General features: G+C 42.0%; 1 protein-coding gene across 1 annotated transcript in view; it reads left to right on the forward strand.

Annotated features, from left to right (window-relative positions):
* The first annotated feature begins 7225 nt into the window (after positions 1-7225).
* The window catches only part of TGM5 (transglutaminase 5), a 42278-nt gene continuing 29009 nt past the window's right edge, over positions 7226-20494 (forward strand). The window contains exon 1 of the mRNA XM_037835421.1: positions 7226-7304. Within this exon, the coding sequence (XP_037691349.1) occupies positions 7295-7304 (10 nt within the window). The 5' untranslated portion in view covers positions 7226-7294. The remainder of the gene's footprint in view (positions 7305-20494) is intronic.

Here is a 20494-nt window from a genome sequence, read left to right on the forward strand (position 1 = left end):
CTCTGCAACATAGCAAGGCACTTGGAGGCATCTGCTGGTCTCTCCCTTCTCTTCTGGTTTTGTTGATTCCAGCTTCCTGCTTCCATGGCTTTGTCCCTCTTTGTCTGAATTTCATTCTCCTATAAGGACTCTAGTAATAGGATTAAGACCCATCCTGACTGAAGTGGGCCACACCTTAACTGAAGTAGCCTCATCAAAAGGTCCAATTTACTATGGGTTCACACCCATAGGAATGGACTAACTTTAAGAAAATGTTTTTCTGGGGTACATACAGCTTCAAACTGCCACACTCCACTCTATGAACCCCCAAAAGGCATGTTCTTTCTATATGCAAAGTACATTCATTATGTCAAAATATCCCCCAAACTTTAAGTCATTTCAGAAACTAGGCTAAGTACAAAGTCTCATCAAAATCGGTTACAGGGATGGTCTGTCCTGGGGACAATTCTCCTCTCTCTGTGGACTTGTGAAGCCTAGAGACCAAGTTTTCTGCTTCCAATATACGAAGGAGGGACAGGCATAGGATAAACATTTTCATTCCCATATAGAGAAATTGGAAGAAAAATGGAGGTCACAGGTCCCAAACAATTCCAAAACCCAGCTGGACATACTCCATTAGATTTCAAGTTCTGAGAGTCATCTATGGCATGATGTTTTGTCCTCCAGGCCTGATGGAGCAGCATCCCCAGCCCTTCCAAGCATTTGTGCAGCAGCCATGCTCTCCCCAAACATGGAGGTGAAGGCTTTACCCTTTACAAGCATCAGGATGATGGCCAGACTCTCTGCAATCCCTGGGGCACACTCTGAGGACCACTGGGGTGGTAGCACTCTTCCTGAACAATGGGGTGGAAAGCCAGCCCTCTCCAAGCACTGGGACAGACTCATTCTTTCCACACATAGGGGTGGGCCCGCTCTCTTAGCCTAAGAAGAAGTCTTCAGTCCAGACCTCAGCTTCCATGGTCCTGCCCTTGAAGAGATTTTCCCTCCAATCTGTCCCTTTTCTGTCCCTTTCAGTCCAGCTGTCAGTGTTTCCATTCATACAGATCTCACAAAAAACTTGTTGGTTTTGCATGTAGTTCACTGGGGTCTAAACCATCAAACAAAAGAACTTTCTACAATTCCTTCCTGGATAACTGCATCTCCAATCCTGACTTGCATGGAAATGACTGTTTCCATGTTCAGTCAAAACTTCACATGGAGCTCTATTCTCTGGAGATTCACTTTCCAGAAACTCAGAATTTTCTAAACAGTCAATTTCTAGTTTCTTTTTGCCCAGCAGTACTGTTCTTAGCTTATCCCTTTCCTCTCGCATTTTACTATAAGCTGCAAAGAGAAACTAGGTTTCACTTTCCACATTTAGCTTGACAATCCCCTCAGCTAGATAGTGAAGTTCATCACTCTCAAGTTCTGCTTTCCACCTGACATCAGAACTCAATTTCGCCAAGTTCTCTGCCACTTTAAAACAAAGATGACCTTTCCTCCAGTTTCCAATAACACATTCATCATTTCCTTCTAAGGCCTCATTGGATGAAGCTTTAGCATCCATATTTCTACCAACAGTCTCTTCAGAGCAATCTAGGCCTTTTCCACCAAGCACCTTGCAATTCTTCCAGCCTCTGTCCATTACCTAATCCCAAAGCTGTTTCCAAGTTCTTGGTATTTGCAATAGCAGCAACCCACTCTCCTGGTACCAAAATCTGTTTTAGTTCCCTAGGGTGCTCAAAGCAAATACCATGAAATGGGTCGGGTTAAGCAATGGGGTTTTATTTGCTCCTGGTTTTGAAGCTGGGAAAATGTCCAAATCAAAGCATCATCGAGGTCATGCTTTCTCTCAAAGACTGGCTGCCAGCAATCCTTGGCTCCTCTGCCACATGGCAAAAGACATGGAAGCATCTGCTGATCTCTCTCTTCTCTTCCAGGTTTTGTTTGATTCCAGCTTCCTGCTTCCATGGCTGGCTTTGTCTCTTTGTCTGGATTTCATTCTCTTATAAGGACTCCAATAATAGGATTAAGACCCATTCTGATTGAAGTGAGCCACACCTTAACTGAAGTAGCTTCATCAAAAGTTTCTATTTACCATGGGTTCACACCCACAGGAATGGATTAACTTTAAGAACATGTTTTTCTGGGGTAGATACAGCTTCAAACCACCAAAGGCACCTTCCTTTTTGGTTGCCTTACCTTTCCAGACCCACCCCCCTCATTGGAAGGCCATCCAACCTTCCCTGAAAATTAAGTTCTCTGCTTATATCTCCTCCTCCCACCCAAGTTCTGCTGACTGTAGCCTAACCCAGCTTAACCAATGTATTGGTGGATTTTATCCATTTGTTCATGAAGGAGTCATTTTAAAATTCATTCATTCAAGTCCACCCTGATCAAGATGGCAGAGGGAGATGTATCCAGACTCCATTTCCCCACAGAAGCTTTGAACAACCAGCAAGACCTGGCAGAAACATCTTTCTCAAAGCTCCAGAAATCAGTTAAAGGACTGTAGTAACAGGGCAAGAAAAAGGTAATTGAAAAACACTAGGATCACAATTACATGGAACTTTGAATAGGAAGTGAGATATGGTAGGTTTGTATAGGTTAGAGTGAAAAAGCAACACATCCCAAAGTAATTTGAGTGGAGAATAAAAATATATATGCAGGGCCCCTCTGAGGAGCTGGGGGGAAATGTGGAAGTGTTGGACTTCCTCACCTGGTTTGTTGCTGATGTTCTCACAAACAATGAGGACTGACGACTTTGTATGCCGAGCCCGCTATCTTGGAGCTTGCCCCTATGAAGCTCGTTACTGCAAAGGAGAGGTTAAACCTGCTTATAATTGTGCCTAAGAGTCTCCCCCTGAGTTCCTCTTTGTTGCTCAGATGTGGCCCTCTCTCTCTAGCTAGGCCACCTTGGCAGGTGAACTCACTGCCATCCCCCCTACGTGGGACCTGACTCCCATGGGTGTAAATATCCCTGGCAACACAGGCTATGACTCCCGGGGATAAACCTGAACCCGGCATCGTGGGATTGAGAACACCTTCTTTGAGAACATCCCCAAAAGAGGGATGCGAGATGAAACCAAGTGAAGCTTCGGTGGCTGAGAGATTTCAAATGGAGTCAAGAGGTCACTCTGGTGAACATTCTTATGTACTATATAAATAATCTTCTTTAGGTTTTAATGTATTAGAATAGCTAGAAGTAAATACCCAAAACTATCAAACTCCAACCCCGTAGCCTTGACTCTTGAAGACGAGTGTATAACAATGTAGCTTACAAGGGGTGACAGTGTGATTGTGAAAACCTTGTGGATCACACTCCCTTTATCCAGTGTATGGATGGATGAGTAGAAAAATGGGGACAAAAACTAAATGAAAAATAGGATGGGATGGGGGAGGATGATTTGGGTGTTCTTTTTAACTTTTATTTTTTATTCCTATTTTTATTCTTTCTGGTATAAGGAAAATGTTAAAAAATAGACGGGGATGATGAATGCACAACTATATGATGGTACTGTGAACAGCTGACTGTAAACTGTAGATGATTGTACGGTATGTGAATATATCTCAATAAAACTGAATTAAAAAAAAAAAAGGCACTAGGATCTCGTGGTGCCCTGTGTGGGTCCCTGGTCCCAGTTCAGGAAGGAGAGATTAACCCTCATGCACATACTGGGAGCATGTATGTCTGGCCCAATCGTTCTGATGGCAGCCCCAGAGACTGAACCAGGACACTCTTCATGGACTAACCATCCCAGAACTTGCCCTGTGTGTAGAAGGCAGTTCATGGATCTCTCCCACAGAATGCTGTGGGAGGGCAGATAAGTTGTGCTGCCTGGGCAAGGGATTGCTGGCTGTAGGATAAACAATGCAGTGCCTGGGACCAGAGGAAACTGTTTCCTAGGGAAGAGGGGACATTCATATCCATATAAATGGGGGATTTCCTAAGGTCACATGCTTAAGACAAGAGGCAGAGCAGAAAGGATCAGGGCAGCCTCCCTGCTATGGCCTCCAGCTATTCTCTCAAGTCATCAGATGTATAAGCTCTGAAGGAGCACACTCACACAGGGCAATCTGCAAAGACTGGTGTTAAGTAAAATAAAATGGCCGTCTACACTGGGCATTGCTGGGCGGGACCCCTTTCCAAGAAAGCATTTTCCAGACGATAAAAACAATTGATATGCCGGGGCTTTCCAAGAAAATGGAACAGTGGAATGCACTGGGCAGAACTGCAGATAAGCAACACTTGGTGTTAAACCAGTATCAGTTCAGGAGAGATAGCTTAGCAGAATGGACAAGCATACCACACTAATCATTGTATATCTGGTCCCCACTTTGTAGAACTCCCCCTGTGTAAAATGGAAACAACATCAGCCAATCAGAACATTTCCTCACTTGCTTTCCAATTGCCCTATATAAGTTTCCCCTTTCCATCCACTTCATCGGCCAAGCTCCTTACCACTATCAGTTTGGTGCTGTCTGATTCATGAATTGTTACCTAAATAAACTTTGACAAAAAAAAATTTTAATTGCCTCAGTTTATCTTTGACACGGGAAAAAGCAACTGTCATAACACTAATTGAATCAAGCGTAAGGCACGGGTACAAGAGTCTAACTTCCAGTAATAAAAAATTAAAATATCAAAATATCAAAAGATTTCAACAAAAGATGATAAAACATGCAAAGAAACAGGAAGAGATGGTCCAGGTAAAGGAGAAGGTTAAAGCATTAGAAACCATCAATGAGGAGATCAGACCTGAGATGTACCTGAGATTTTAAATTTGTTCACTCAATCAACACATACAAACTGGAAAAGTGACCATGCTTCGGATGCTGCCTCCGGCACTTCTAAAGCACATGGGTTTGGCAGTCTGACTGCCTGTGTTCAAAATCTAGCCCCAGCGGTTCTTAGTAAGTAATCCTGGGGAAATTATTTGACATTGTTAGGCCCCAAAATCCTCATCTGTAATGTGGGGACAATAATAGTACCTAGCTCAGAGGGATGTAGTAAAGATTAGGTGGGCTAATGCACGTGAAGAACTTAAAACAGTGTCTGGCACTTACAAGCTTTTACTAAGTCTACTAGTGGTTCCTCTACTATTAGCCTCTATAATTACTGTGTATACTATTAATTAGGACACAATCCATGTCTGCAAGGGGCTCCCAGCTTCATTTAGTTGGGGGAAAAAGGGTCAGTATTTATAATGTTGCAGTATGAGTAGGCTAATAGAGGGATCCCCTAAACACCTGGTGTGCTAGACAGAGGGTGTCAGGGAGACTTCTCAGGTGGGTGATGTTTGAACCTGGGCACTAGAGAAAGTAGACAAGTGAGAAGCAAGAACATTTCAGAGAGAGACCAACCCTCAGGTGAGCACTGAGGGGCTGGAGAGCAGGTCTCTGTGGGAGAATCTGGAATTCTGGGGGCAGGTGGTGAGGGGCCAAGCCTGAGGGCTTTGAGGGTGATGTTGAGGAGTCTGGACTTGATTCACGATTGGTTGTTAAGTAGAACTGCAACTTGGTCAAACTGGCACTTCATAAAAATCACTTTGGTGACCCATTTGGGGAAAGGATAGATGGGAGAGTGGCTGGCAGTTGTTGCTCAGGTGAGGAGAGGGCTTCAGTGAAGACAGGGCTAGGGGGTGGCCAGGAGAGGCCAAATTTTAGGAGATACTCAGGAGTCAGCTGGACAGGGCTTGGGGACTGATGAGCCAAGGGAGGTGAGGAAGATGGAGAAGCACGAGACGGTGCCCAGGTTTCTCCCAGGGTGGATGGGTGGGCACTGTTCTCACTCAGGAGAAAGGGCGGGGTTTTCTGAGAGGAGGAGTCCTGTTCTGGAGTGTGGGGTTGGAAGGGTCTGAGGTCCACCCAATGGAGCTGTCCTCATTGCTGAGCAGATGCAGAGGGAGATCTGGGCGTCTTTACCTTTGTCTTGTGTGGAGTTGTGGGAGTGTGCACAGTGAGAAGAGAGGTGGCCCCAAATGAGTCCCTGGGAAGAGCCTGTAAAGGGGACTGAGAAAGAGAGGACAGAATGGACAGGGCAGGAGGACAACCCAGAGAGAGGGATATCACCTCAGCCCAGGAGGAGGTCGGTTCTCAAAGGGCGTGGCCAGGACACTCAGGGCTACGGGAAGCCCCCAAGATAAGAGTGCCGGGTGGTCCGAGGGGCGAGGAAAGGGTGGTTTCAGGGGTTCAGGACGAAGCCAGACTTAGTGGGTGAGGAGTGCGTGGGAGGTGAAGCAGGGGACGAGGTGCATGGCTGACAGTGGGTTGAGAGAGAGGCCAGAGCAAGAGGGGACACGGGGTTGTGGGAGGCTTGGTGTGGATGTGGGTGTGTTAAGGTAGTGAATTGTACATGTAATTGCACATGTAAGAGCTGATTGGGAAAGAGAGAGGGTTGAAAATACAGGAGGGAGGATTGATGCTGGTGAATGAGTTTTCTGAGGAGAGAGGAAAAGAGGCCAAAAAGCTGCGAGAGACAAGGAGTCGTCTCGCGCAGCAGAGAAAGGCAGGGTGGGGTGAGTGCAGATGCTTGCTTCTGCGTGACCCCCGACTCTACTCACTACGCAGAACCCTTCACCCCACTTCCCCTCTCTGCTCTCCTATCTGTATTTTTCTCTTATGAGCTCTCCAAGGGCTTTCACTTTTCTTACTAGGATAAAGGAGCTTGCTAACTGGCATTTCCACCCTCTCCTTTCCAAAAATTCCTCCATGTATCTTCCCAATTTTTCCTCCTGTATTGCTTTCATTTGAGATTCACCTTAGTATGGCAGGTCTCACCCAAGACAATGCTGCAGCCAAAACATAAAATAAAATCAGACGAATATGAACAAGTGTGGGCTCTGTTTGCATATGATGTCCAGAAAGTGACTCCAGGATAAAAGAGAGGGCTTGGGCGCAGAGCAGGCTTGCAGGCTCACCAAGTCTCTTTAAGTTGTGAGCTATAGTCTTGGAACACCAATACTCCTTCCTGCAGGGACCCAGGTCCTCTGCATCTCCCGGAGGCCCCATCAACTCACCTCACCCACCTGGCTCCATACCGCAGTACCTGCTGGGAATGCCCCATTGCCCAAGCGCTAGCACAGGCCTGACAGTTCATTGGCCTCCACGCCTCCTCTCAGCTCTGCCACCCAGCCAAGAAAAACCTGAGGGCGAGTGAGTAAACCAGTTGTGATCTGCTCAGTAAGCAGATGGAAGCGCTGCAGCCGGCCCCGCCTTTGGTGTCTCCTAGAACTTGAGGGATGGCCAGTTTCCTGAAGCTCCAGTCGATTCACCCATTTCTTGGAGAGCCGGCCAGCCACTGGAGGCAGCCGCCATGGAGCAAGGTAGGGGAGGCCCAGGGGCCGCTGGAGCGCAGGGAGGAGGACAGAGAGACTGTGGGAACTCTGGGGGGAAGGCGACTTCAGAGGAATGGAGGAGTAAATAAAGAACATGGGCAGGAAGAGCAGAAATCCCAGATCCCTCAGAATTAGCTGAAGCTCAGGAGCGGTGGCCTGAGAGCCAGGAGACAGGGTGGAGACCAGCAGGTGAATCCAGCCAGCCTGGTGCCACCATACCTGCTTCCACGGCCAGGTGGGAGGGGGCAGGATCAGGGGCTCAGGGCCCCTGCCTTTTGCTGCCATCAGCTGACCCTTTGACCTTGGGCAAGTCACTTCCCCTCTGGTTACCACTCCCCTGCCTGGAAAATAAGGGAGGTTGGATCAGGCAATCTTGAAGTCTCTGAAACTTTGTATCTTCCCTTTTTCCCCACCTCAGAGGGTCTTTTCCCCATCTTAAGTTAATCTCCCCCCTTCTCTATAGATCATTACCTTCTCTCTAGAAAGAGCTGCTATGAAGATTAAATGGTTAATTGAAACCATTTATAGTAATGTACTTTTAACTTGCTCTATGCATATCAATTATTCTTAATATTACAGCTTCACTTTTATTTACTAGTTTTTGTTTTTAGAATTTTATTTTTAAATTGTTATAAGTTTAATTGCATAAGAAATATATGAACATATAGTTAGTGTAAAATAAATCAATCATTGCACACACCCCTAGCCCCAGGCTCATCTGCAGAGTTTAGCTGCTCTTACCAGTCTTTTGTTGACACATTTATTCAATACAGTACATAGGATTAACATATGTGGCTCTTATTTCTTTTGGTATATACATGGTATCATCTTATTGTACATATTTTTCTACACCTTGGTTTTTTTTTTCACTCAACAGTATGCTTTGGAGCTCTATTCATGCCAGTCAGTCTCTATAGATCAACCTCAAAGTTTTCCGCTTTGCATAGTATTCCATAGTATCAGTGCAAATTTGTTTATCTAGTCCTCTACTGATAGGCATTTAGGTTGTTTCCTATTTTTCAGTTCTACCAGCAAAGTTGTGACATACATCCTTATCCATGCCTCTTTATGCTCATGTGAGAGTGACTCCCTAGGATAGATATTGAGGTCATTTATTTTAAAAGTTCTTCCTAGAAGGAGAAGTCTTCTTTCTAAGTCCCCGATCATTTCTCTCCATTCTGCCCTCACATCAAAGAGCACAAATTCTCCCTGGTATTAAATACGTACCTCCTATTGGGAAAGCAGCTGTCTGAGGTGACTAATGATCCCCGGGTTATGGGCAGAGGTTCACTCGGTCATATGATGTAGCCAGAGAATGAGATTTGTTCCCAGTGGTCAAATCAGAGCCTCAGCAAGTGCTCTGGGTCACCTAGGTCATGTGCCCTGACCATAATCGGAGCCCATTTTATGGGCCTGGTGTGGTCTATCGGTCACCAAGAGGGGCGAGCTTCCTTTTCCAGCTGCTAGGAAAAAGCCAAGTGCTTTCTCAACTGGCAGGGGGTTGGGATGTCTTTTCTGAACCTGAGTGAAGGCCAGCAATGGGCTGCATCTGTTGGGAAATGGAAAGAGCACTAGACTTGGGTCAGGGGTCAGGAAGCCTGGGTTTGACCTCAGACAAGACATTTAACCTATCTGAACCCTGTTTTTCTCATCTACAAGTATGACGACAGGTTGCTTTGCCCCTGCAAGGCTGTGGCAATGATTAAATGAGACCACTGTCGTGGAGTACCTGGTGCAGTGCTGAACCCAGGGTGGAAAGGTGCTCAGGAAGGTGTTGGTTGAATCTAAAACCTGAAAGATGAACACAGTGACTATGCAAGATAAGAACTCTATTCAACTAGCAAATACTTTTGAGGATCTACAATGTACCAATCATTGTGCTTATATTTCTTTCACAATAATAAGAATAGTAAAGTAGTTAATGAGCAAGAACTTGAAGAGGATTAAAATTATAAAGTTTAATATTTATCAGGACATTTTAGTGCAGTTGATTTGGTTTGTGTTTTGTAATAATAGCACGTAATAATTCACATACTATAAAGTTCACCCTTTTAAAGAGTACAATTCAGTGGTTTTTACATATTCACAGAGTTTTAAAACCATCACCACTATTTAGTTCCAGAACATTTTCATCACCCCCAAAGAAACTCCATACTTATTATCAGTCACTCCCCATCCTCCCTCCCCCACAGTCCCTGGCAACCCCTTATCTACTTTCTGTCTCTATCGATTTGCCTTTACTGGACATTTCACATGAATGGAATCATACAATATATGGCCTTTTATGTCTGACTTTTCTCACTTAGAATAATGTTTTCTAGGTTCATCCATGTTGTAGCATGTTCAACATTCCTTTTCTATGGCTGAATAATATCCCATTGTATGGATATACCACATTTATTTATCCATTCATCAGTTGATGGACATGTGGATGGTTTCTGTGTTTTGGCTATTATGAATAATGTCACTATGAACATTCATGTATAAGTTTTTTTATGGACATATGTTTTCAATTCTCTTGAAGATACCTAGGAAAAGAATTGCTGAGTCATATGGTAGCTCCATATTTAACATTTTGAGGAACTGTCAGACTGTTTTCCAAAGTGGCCACACCATTCTAAAATTCTACAGCAATGTATGAGGTTTTCAATTTCTCCACATCTTTGCCAACACTTGTTATTGTGTCTTTTTAATGATAGACATCCTAGGGGTGGTGAAGTAGATTTCATTTGTTTTTCTCAAATGACTAAAGATGTTGAGCATCTTTTCATGCACATATTGGCCTTTTGTATATTTTCTTTGGAGAAATGTCTGTTCAGACCTTTGCCCATTTTTAAATTGGATTATTTGTCTTTTAATTGTTGAGTTATAAGGCTTCTTTATATATTCTGGGCAAATCCATTGTCAGATATATGATTTATAAATATTTTCCTCCATTCTACAGGTTGTCTTTTCATTTTCTTGATGGTGTACTTTGAAGCACAAAAATTTTTAATTTTTGGTAAAAAAAGTATCTGTTTTGTTTTCTTTCGCTGCTTGTGCTTCTGTTGTCATATCTAAGAAATCATTGCCTAATCCAAGTTTACAAAGATATATCCCTATGTTTTATTCTAAGAGTCTTATAGTTTTAGTTCTTACCTTTAGATCTTTGATCCATTTTGAGTTAAATTTTATATATGATGTGAGGTAGGGGTCCAGCTTCATTCTTTTGCATTCTTGTTGATTCTTTCAACATCATTTGTTGAAAAGCGTATTCTTTCCCCCTTGAGTTGTTTTGGCACTTTTGTTGAAAATCAGTTGACAATAGACAAATGGGTTTTATTGCTGGATTTTCAATTCTATTCCATTATCTCTATGTTTATCCTTATGTCAATTCCATACTGTCTTGATTACTGTAGCTTTGTAGTGTGTTTTGAAATAGGGATGTGTGTGAGTCCTCTAAATTTGTTCTTTTTCAAGGTTGTGTTGGCTATTCTGGGTACCTCATATTTACACATGAATTTTAGGATCAGCTTGTCAATTTATGCAAAAAAAAAAAAAAGGCAGGAGGGATTTTAATAGGATTGCCTTAAATCTGTTGCTCAGTTTGCCATCTTAGCAGTATTAATCCATGAACCAATTCATGACATGGAATGCCTTTCCATTTATACAGATCTTCGTTAATTTCTTTCAAGGATGTTTTGTGGCTTTCAGTGTTCATGTCTTGCACTTTTTTTGGTTAAATTTATTCCTAAGTATTTTATTCTTTCTGATACTATTGTAAATGGAATTGGTTTCTTAATTTCACTTTTGGATTGTTCATTGCAGGTGTACATAAATTGAGCTGATTTTTGTATATTGATCTTGTGTCCTGCAACCCTGCAGGACTAGTTTATTAGTTCTAATATATTTGTTGTGGATTCTTTATTAATTTCTGTATACAAGGTCATGTCATGTCCTAGTAGAGATAATTTTATTTCTTCTTTTCATTATGGATAACTTTTGTTTATTTTATTTCCTAATTGAACTGGCTAGAACCTCCAGAACAATGTTGAATAGATGTGGCAAGTGTGATATCCTTGTCTTCTTGATCTTATGTGGAGAGCATCCAGTCTTTCACCATTAAGTATGATGTTAGCTGTGGATTTTTTATAGATAACTTTATCTGGGGGAGGAAGTTCCCTTCTATTTTTAGTTTGTTGGGTAAATATCACACCAAAGTGTGATATTAGCTGTGGAATTTTATAAATACCCTTTACTGAGGGGAAGAAGTTCCTTTCTATTTTTAGTTTGTTGAGTACTTTTATCATGAAAGGGTGTTGTGTTTTGTGAAAAACTTTGGTTAATATTTTTTAAAAATCCAAATACAGGTGAGATAAAGCATCTAGGTCCCTGTCTTCACTGCCTTATATCTAGTGGTGGAAGACAGACAAATAAAAATGTACTTAAAAAAATATTGAACACCACATGCTGAGCTTGAAACTAGCAGGCTCTCAGAAATGCTTTTTGATATAAATGAACAACGAACATGACATGTAATTTAAACTTGACAGTTAAGCCATGAAGGTTCCCTATGAGTGGTACAGTTAAGCACTATAGATTAGTAGGACATGGGAAGAAGGGTGGACCAATTGGGGCAGGTTCCATGAAGGAGGTGGGTTTTGAGCAGTACTTGAGGGGCAGGTGGAATTTAGTTAGCTAGTGAGGGGGCATTCTGAGTTGATACAACAGCAGGAACAAAATTCATAGACAGGGGTGCCATCTGTTCAACTTCAGATTGGCTCAAGGAGAAAGCTCATGCTAGGAGCAGAACAAAGTGATAGTGCAACTATAGTTGAGGCCAGGTACGTGTTAGGTTAAGGACTATGTCTTTTTTTTTTTTTTTTTTTCAATCTTCATTTTATTGAGATAAATTCATTTTATTGAGATATATTCATATACCACGCAGTCATACAAAACAAATCGTACTTTCGATTGTTCACAGTACCATTACATAGTGGTACATTCATCACCCAAATCAATCCCTGACACCTTCATTAGCACACACACAAGAATAACAAGAATAATAATTAGAGTGAAAAAGAGCAATTGAAGTAAAAAAGAACACTGGGTACATTTGTCTGTTTGTTTCCTTCCCCTAGTTTTCTACTTATCCATCCATAAACTAGACAAAGTGGAGTGTGGTCCTTATGGCTTTCCCAATCCCACTGTCACCCCTCATAAGCTACATTTTTATACAACTGTCTTCGAGATTCATGGGTTCTGGGTTGTAGTTTGATAGTTTCAGGTATCCACCACCAGCTACCCCAATTCTTTAGAACCTAAAAAGGGTTGTCTAAAGTGTGCGTAAGAGTGCCCACCAGAGTGACCTCTCGGCTCCTTTTGGATTCTCTCTGTCACTGAAGCTTATTTCATTTCCTTTCACATCCCCCTTTTGGTCAAGAAGATGTTCTCCGTCCCACGATGCCAGGTCTACATTCCTCCCCGGGAGTCATATTCCACGTTGCCAGGGAGATTCACTCCCCTGGGTGTCTGATCCCACATAGCGGGGAGGGCAGTGATTTCACCTTTCAAGTTGGCTTAGCCAGAGAGAGAGGGCCACATCTGAGCAACAAAGAGGCATTCGGGAGGAGGCTCTTAGGCACAACCATAGGGAGGCCTAGCCTCTCCTTTGCAGCAACCGTCTTCCCAAGGGTAAAACCTGTGGTAGAGGGCTCAACCCATCAAACCACCAGTCCCCTATGTCTGTGGTCATGTTAGCAACCATGGAGGTAGGTTAGGCGAATACCCCTGAACTCTCCACAGGCTCCGCAAGGGGGCACTGCATCTTTTTTTTTTTCCTTGTTTTTTTTTTTTTTTTTTAACTTTCCCTTCTTTTTTAAATCAACTGTATGAAAAAAAAGTTAAAAAGAAAACAAACATACAATAAAAGAACATTTCAAAGAGACCATAACAAGGGAGTAAGAAAAAGACAACTAACCTAAGATAAATGCTTAACTTCCAACATGTTCCTACTTTACCCCAAGAAAGTTACCTAATATAGCAACATTTCTGTGAACTTGCTCCTACTATATCCATCAGAAATTAACAGACCATAGTCATTCCTGGGCATCCCCAGAACGTTAAATAGCTTATCTGTTCTTCTTGGATTATTGTTCCCCCTTCCTTAATTGCTCTCTATTGCTAGTTCCCCTACATTCTACATTATAAGCCATTTGTTTTACATTTTTCAAAGTTCACATTAGTGGTAGCATATAATATTTCTCTTTTTGTGCCTGGCTTATTTCGCTTAGCATTATGTCTTCAAGGTTCATCCATGTTGTCATATGTTTCACGAGATCGTTCCTTCTTACTGCCACGTAGTATTCCATCGTGTGTATATACCACATTTTATTTATCCACTCATCTGTTGAAGGACATTTGGGTTGTTTCCATCTTTTGGCAATTGTGAATAATGCTGCTATGAACATTGGCGTGCAGATATCTGTTCGTGTCACTGCTTTCCGATCTTCCGGGTATATACCGAGAAGTGCAATCGCTGGATCGAATGGTAACTCTATATCTAGTTTTCTAAGGAACTGCCAGACTGACTTCCAGAGGGGCTGAACCATTATACAGTCCCACCAACAGTGAATAAGAGTTCCAATTTCTCCACATCCCCTCCACCATTTGTAGTTTCCTGTTTGTTTAATGGCAGCCATTCTAACCGGTGTTAGATGGTATCTCATTGTGGTCTTAATTTGCATCTCTCTAATAGCTAGTGAAGCTGAACATTTTTTCATGTGTTTCTTGGCCATTTGTATTTCCTCTTCAGAGAACTGTCTTTTCATATCTTTTGCCCATTTTATAATTGGGCCAACTGTACTATTGTCATTGAGTTGTAGGATTTCTTTATATATGCAAGATATCAGTCTTTTGTCAGATACATGGTTTCCAAAAATTTTTTCCCATTGAGTTGGCTGCCTCTTTACCTTTTTGAGAAATTCCTTTGAGGTGCAGAAACTTCTAAGCTTGAGGAGTTCCCATTTATCTATTTTCTCTTTTGTTGCTTGTGCTTTGGGTGTAAAGTCTAGGAAGTGGCCGCCTAATACAAGGTCTTGAAGATGTTTTCCTACATTATCTTCTAGGAGTTTTATGGTACTTTCTTTTATATTGAGATCTTTGGTCCATTTTGAGTTAATTTTTGTGTAGGGTGTGAGGTAGAGGTCCTCTTTCATTCTTTTGGATATGGATATCCAACTCTCCCAGCCCCATTTGTTGAAAAGACCATTATGACTCAGTTCAGTGACTTTGGGGGCCTTATCAAAGATCAGTCGGCCATAGATCTGAGGGTCTATCTCCGAATTCTCAATTCGATTCCATTGATCTATATGTCTATCTTTGTGCCAGTACCATGCTGTTTTGGCAACTGTGGCTTTATAATAAGCTTCAAAGTCAGGGAGTGTAAGTCCTCCCACTTCGTTTTTCTTTTTTAGAGTGTCTTTAGCAATTCGAGGCATCTTCCCTTTCCAAATAAATTTGATAACTAGCTTTTCCAAGTCTGCAAAGTAGGTTGTTGGAATTTTGATTGGGATTGCATTGAATCTGTAGATGAGTTTGGGTAGAATTGACATCTTAATGACATTTAGTCTTCCTATCCATGAACATGGAATATTTTTCCATCTTTTAAGGTCCCCTTCTATTTCTTTTAGTAGAGTTATGTAGTTTTCTTTGTATAGGTCTTTTACATCTTTGGTTAAGTTTATTCCTAGGTACTTGATTTTTTTAGTTGCTATTGAAAATGGTATCTTTTTCTTGAGTGTCTGTTCAGTTTGTTCATTTCTAGCATATAGAAACATTACTGACTTATGTGCATTAACCTTGTATCCCACTACTTTGCTAAATTTGTTGATTAGCTCTAGTAGCTGTATCGTCGATTTCTCAGGGTTTTCTAGATATAAGATCATATCATCTGCAAACAATGACAGTTTTACTTCTTCTTTTCCAATTTGGATGCCTTTTATTTCTTTGTCTTGCCGGATTGCCCTGGCTAGCACTTCCAGCACAATGTTGAATAACAGTGGTGATAGCGGGCATCCTTGTCTTGTTCCTGATCTAAGAGGGAAGGCTTTCAGTCTCTCACCATTGAGTACTATTCTGGCTGTGGGTTTTTCATATATGCTCTTTATCATGTTGAGGAAGTCTCCTTCAATTCCTACCTTTTGAAGTGTTTTTATCAAAAACGGATGTTGGATTTTGTCAAATGCTTTTTCAGCATCTATTGAGATGATCAATTGATTTTTCCCTTTCGAATTGTTAATGTGTTGTAATACATTGATTGATTTTCTTATGCTGAACCATCCTTGCATGCCTGGAATAAAGCCCACTTGGTCATGGTGTATGATTTTTTTAATGTGTCTTTGGATTCGATTTGCAAGTATTTTGTTGAGGATTTTTGCATCTATATTCATTAGGGAGATTGGCCGGTAGTTTTCCTTTTTTGAAACATCTTTGCCTGGTTTTGGTATTAGATTGATGTTAGCTTCATAAAATGAGTTAGGTAGTGTTCCATTTTCTTCAATGTTTTGAAAGAGTTTGAGTAAGATTGGTGTCAGTTCTTTCTGGAAAGTTTGGTAGAATTCCCCTGTGAAGCCATCTGGCCCTGGGCATTGATTTGTGGGAAGATTTTTGATGACTGATTGGATCTCTTTGCTTGTGATGGGTTGGTTGAGGTCTTCTATTTCTTCTCTGGTCAGTCTAGGTTGTTCATATGTTTCCAAGAAATTGTCCATTTCCTCTACATTATCCATTTTGTTGCCATACAGTTGTTCATAGTATCCTCTTATAATTTTTTTAATTTCTTCAGGATCTGCAGTTATGTCACCTTTTTCATTCATTATTTTGTTTATATGGGTCTTCTCTCTTTTTGATTTTGTCAGTCTAGCTAGGGGCTTGTCAATCTTGTTGATCTTCTCAAAGAACCAACTTTTGGTGATATTTATCCTCTCTATTGTTTTTTTGTTCTCTATGTCATTTATTTCTGCTTTAATCCTTGTTATTTCTTTTCTTCTACTTGGTTTAGGATTGGTTTGCTGTTCATTTTCTAGCTTCTTCAGTTGATCCATTAGTTCTTTGATTTTGGCTCTTTCTTCCTTTTTAATATATGCGTTCAGTGCTATAAATTTCCCCCTTAGCACTGCATCCCATAGGTTTTGGTATGTTGTGTTCTCATTTTCATTCATCTCTATATATTTAGCAATTTCTCTTGCTATTTCTTCTTTAACCCACTGATTGTTTAGGAGTGTGTTGTTTAACCTCCAGGTATTTGTGAATTTTCTAAGTCTCTGATGGTTATTGACTTCTAATTGTATTCCATTGTGGTCAGAGAATGTGCTTTGAATAATTTCAATCTTTTTAAATTTATTGAGGCTTGTTTTATGTCCCAGCATATGATCTATTCTGGAGAAAGTTCCATGAGCACTAGAAAAGTATGTGTATCCTGGTGATTTGGGATGTAATGTCCTGTATATGTCTGTTAAATCTAATTCATTTATCAGATTGTTTAGGTTTTCAATTTCCTTATTGGTCTTCTGTCTGGTTGATCTATCTATAGGAGAGTGATGTGTTGAAGTCTCCCACAATTATCATGGAAACATCAATTGCTTCCTTTAGTTTTGCCAGTGTTTCTCTCATGTATTTTGTGGCACCTTGGTTGGGTGCATAGACATTTACGATTGTTATTTCTTCTTGCTGAATTGCCCCTTTTATTAGTACGTAGTGGCCTTCTTTGTCTCTCAAAACATCCCTGCATTTGAAGTCTATTTTATCTGAGATTAATATTGCCACACCTGCTTTCTTTTGGCTGTAGCTTGCATGAAATATTTTTTTCCATCCTTTCACTTTCAGTTTCTTTGTGTCCCTGTGTCTAAGATGAGTCTCTTGTATGCAACATATTGATGGTTCATTTTTTTTGATCCATTCTGCGAATCTATATCTTTTAATTGGGGAGTTTAATCCATTTACATTCAACGTTATAACCGTGAAGGCATTTCTTGAATCAGCCATTTTATCCTTTGGTTTATGTTTGTCATATTTTTCCCCTCTGTCTATTAATATCCTTTATTGTACCCATACCGAATCTCTTTAGTACTGAACCTTTCTCCAAGTCTCTCTGTCCTTTCTTTGTTTCTCTGTCTGTAGGGCTCCCTTGAGTATCTCCAGTAGGGCAGGTCTCTTGTTAGCAAATTCTCTCAGCATTTGTTTGTCTGTGAAAAATTTAAGCTCTCCCTCAAATTTGAAGGAGAGCTTTGCTGGATAAAGTATTCTTGGCTGGAAATTTTTCTCACTCAGAATTTTAAATATATCGTGCCACTGCCTTCTTGCCTCCATGGTGGCTGCTGAGTAGTCACTACTTAGTCTTATGCTGTTTCCTTTGTATGTGGTGAATTGCTTTTCTCTTGCTGCTTTCAGAACTTGCTCCTTCTCTTCTGTGTTTGATAGTGTGATCAGTATATGTCTCGGAGTGGGTTTATTTGGATTTATTCTATTTGGAGTTCGCTGAGCATTTATGATTTGTGTATTTATGTTGTTTAGAAGATTTGGGAAGTTTTCCCCAACAATTTCTTTGAATACTCTTCCTAGACCTTTACCCTTTTCTTCCCCTTCTGGGATACCAATGAGTCGTATATTCGGACGTTTTATATTATCTATCATATCCCTGAGGTCCATTTCGATTTTTTCAATTTTTTTCCCCATTCTTTCTTTTATGCTTTCATTTCCCATTCTGTCATCTTCGAGGTCACTGATTCGTTGTTCAGCTTCCTCTAGTCTTGTACTATGAGTGTCCAGAATCTTTTTAATTTGGTCAACAGTTTCTTTAATTTCCATAAGATCATCCATTTTTTTTATTTAGTCTTGCAATGTCTTCTTTATGCTCTTCTAGGGTCTTCTTGATTTCCTTTATCTCCCGTACTATGGTCTCATTGTTCATCTTTAGTTCTTTGAGTAGCTGCTCTAGGTGCTGTGTCTCTTCTGGTCTTTTGATTTGGGTGCTTGGGCTTGGGTTATCCATATCGTCTGGTTTTTTCATATGCTTTATAATTTTCTGTTGTTTTTGGCCTCGTGGCATTTGCTGAACTTGATAGGGTTCTTTTAGGATTTGTAGACCAATTGAAGTCCTTATCTCTGATTTATCAGATCTACAGCTTCGTGGAGTACACTTTCTCTAACTAACCAGCAGGTGGCATCCACGAGCCACCTGTTCTCCACAAGCCAGTTCTCCCCTGCTTAGCCTTTTTGGTGAGTGGGGGAGTGAGTCTTGTGGGGTCCAATTGGTGTACCAAGCTTGCGTGTGTAGTTGGTGTTGCCTGCCCTGTACATGGGGCGTGTTTCTGGGCAGTCGGGGGGGGGGGGGTGGGTCTAACAATCAAATCTCCCTGGTGATCCTAGAGTTTTAAAGCTGCTGCAATAGTCTAATCCTTCAGTTCAGTCCTGCCACAGTTTGTCTCTGCCACTGACCCACAAGTCCTTGGTATTGGTGTATGGCTCCTGAGACTTGCAAGTGGGCCCCTCTTCCAGGCCGTGCACCCCGGGTCCTCTGTTGAGGGATGACTGTGCTATGTCACAGGTGAGTGCCGTCCCCACAGGGCAGTTCTGGGCTGCTGGGCTGTGTAGGGAGGCTCCCAGTCTGCTGAAATGATGGCTGAATGGGGCTTTGTTAATTCACACTGCTCCACCTTCCCAACTCTGGGACAATAAGCTGAGGTTGCAGGGAAGGCTAATGTCCACGCCCAGTTTTGTGGTGTGTGCCTGTTATTTGAAGCACTTCCGTCACACTGGGTTGTCTGGGGCAGTTCTGGGCTATGGGGCTGGCGATGGGCAGGAGTGTTTCCTGTCCACCAGGATGATGGCTGTGAGCGGACACCCCCCTTTTCTTGGGAAGTTGTGGTGTTTAGTGAATTTTCTCAGCCACTGGATTATTGCGTTTTGTCTCAGAGCTCTCCTAGTTCTGCTCTTGACTTGACCTGCCCAAATTGCAAGTCTTTGAAGCTTTCTGTATTGGGCTTCTTAGAGTAATTGTTTTAGAAAAAGAAAAAAGGATTAAAAAAAAAAAAAAAGGGCCCTCCTCAGAGATCTAATGGGTTATTGAAATGCTAAGAGACAAAGCAACCAGGGCCATTAAGGAAAGGTCCACAGGGCAGAGAGATCAGCTTTTCTTCGGGATTTGCATATGCGCCTCAGGGCCCTTCCCCTTTCTATGTTCACCAGAACTCCAAAAATCCTCCGCTTTTATTTTGGAGTTTTTCGTGTTGTTTTTTTTCTATGCCTGTCTCCTCTCTGCTGGGCTGGCTGCTCTCAGATTCTCTGGTGTCTGGTCTCAGTCTATCTATGGTTGGAGTTTGGATCAGTAGAATGAGTTTCCGATAAGGGCTGCCACTGCAGTTCTCCCTTCTCCTTCCCGGAGCTGACAGCCCCTCCTCCCCTGGGACTGAGCCTGGCAGGGAGGGGCGTGGGTCCCCTGGCCGCAAAAACTTACAGATTTCGCTGATCTCAGCAGTTCCACGTTTTCATGAGTGTTGTATGAAGTATGCCCAAAGTCAGATTGCTCTGTGGTGTCCAGTCCACGCAGTTCCTGGCTTTCTACCTACTTTCCTGGAGGAGTAACTAAAACATACAGCTCACCAGTCTGCCATCTTGCCCCGCCTCCCAAGGACTATGTCTTTTATACTGTGGCCTGTAGGGTATCTCTGAACTTTTGAATTAAAAGGATGGCATGATCAAATTTTCTTGAGGAAAGGTAATTTGGTGATGCATTAAGGGGTGGGATGATATGGAGACAGACAGGAGCCAGGAGATGTGATGGAGGCTGCGACAGTCACTAGGTGTAAGGTGAGGGGGTAGGAATTATATGAGCATGAAAGGGACAGATGGACACCAAAAAGGTTTCAATGGACTGGGTGACACATGAACGGATATGGACCAAGAAGGAGATGGTTGAGCCAAGTGTGACTCAAAGGTGATGCCTAGGAACTATCACAGGATCACGGCCAAATGTGGAGAACCTAGAATTTGAGCCTTTCTTGGGGAAGTACACCAGGAGAACAGTGAAGTTGGCCTGTGTTTTATCAGAAGCTTTGGAAGGCTGTCCTCAGCATCCAAGTTCCAAGGGCATTGGGTACATGGCATCAGTGGTGGTCAGAGAGCCAGCAAATTGCCAAAAA

The sequence above is a fragment of the Choloepus didactylus genome, chromosome 4, assembly GCF_015220235.1.
Source record: "Choloepus didactylus isolate mChoDid1 chromosome 4, mChoDid1.pri, whole genome shotgun sequence".
In the NCBI taxonomy this organism is placed as follows: domain Eukaryota; kingdom Metazoa; phylum Chordata; class Mammalia; order Pilosa; family Megalonychidae; genus Choloepus; species Choloepus didactylus.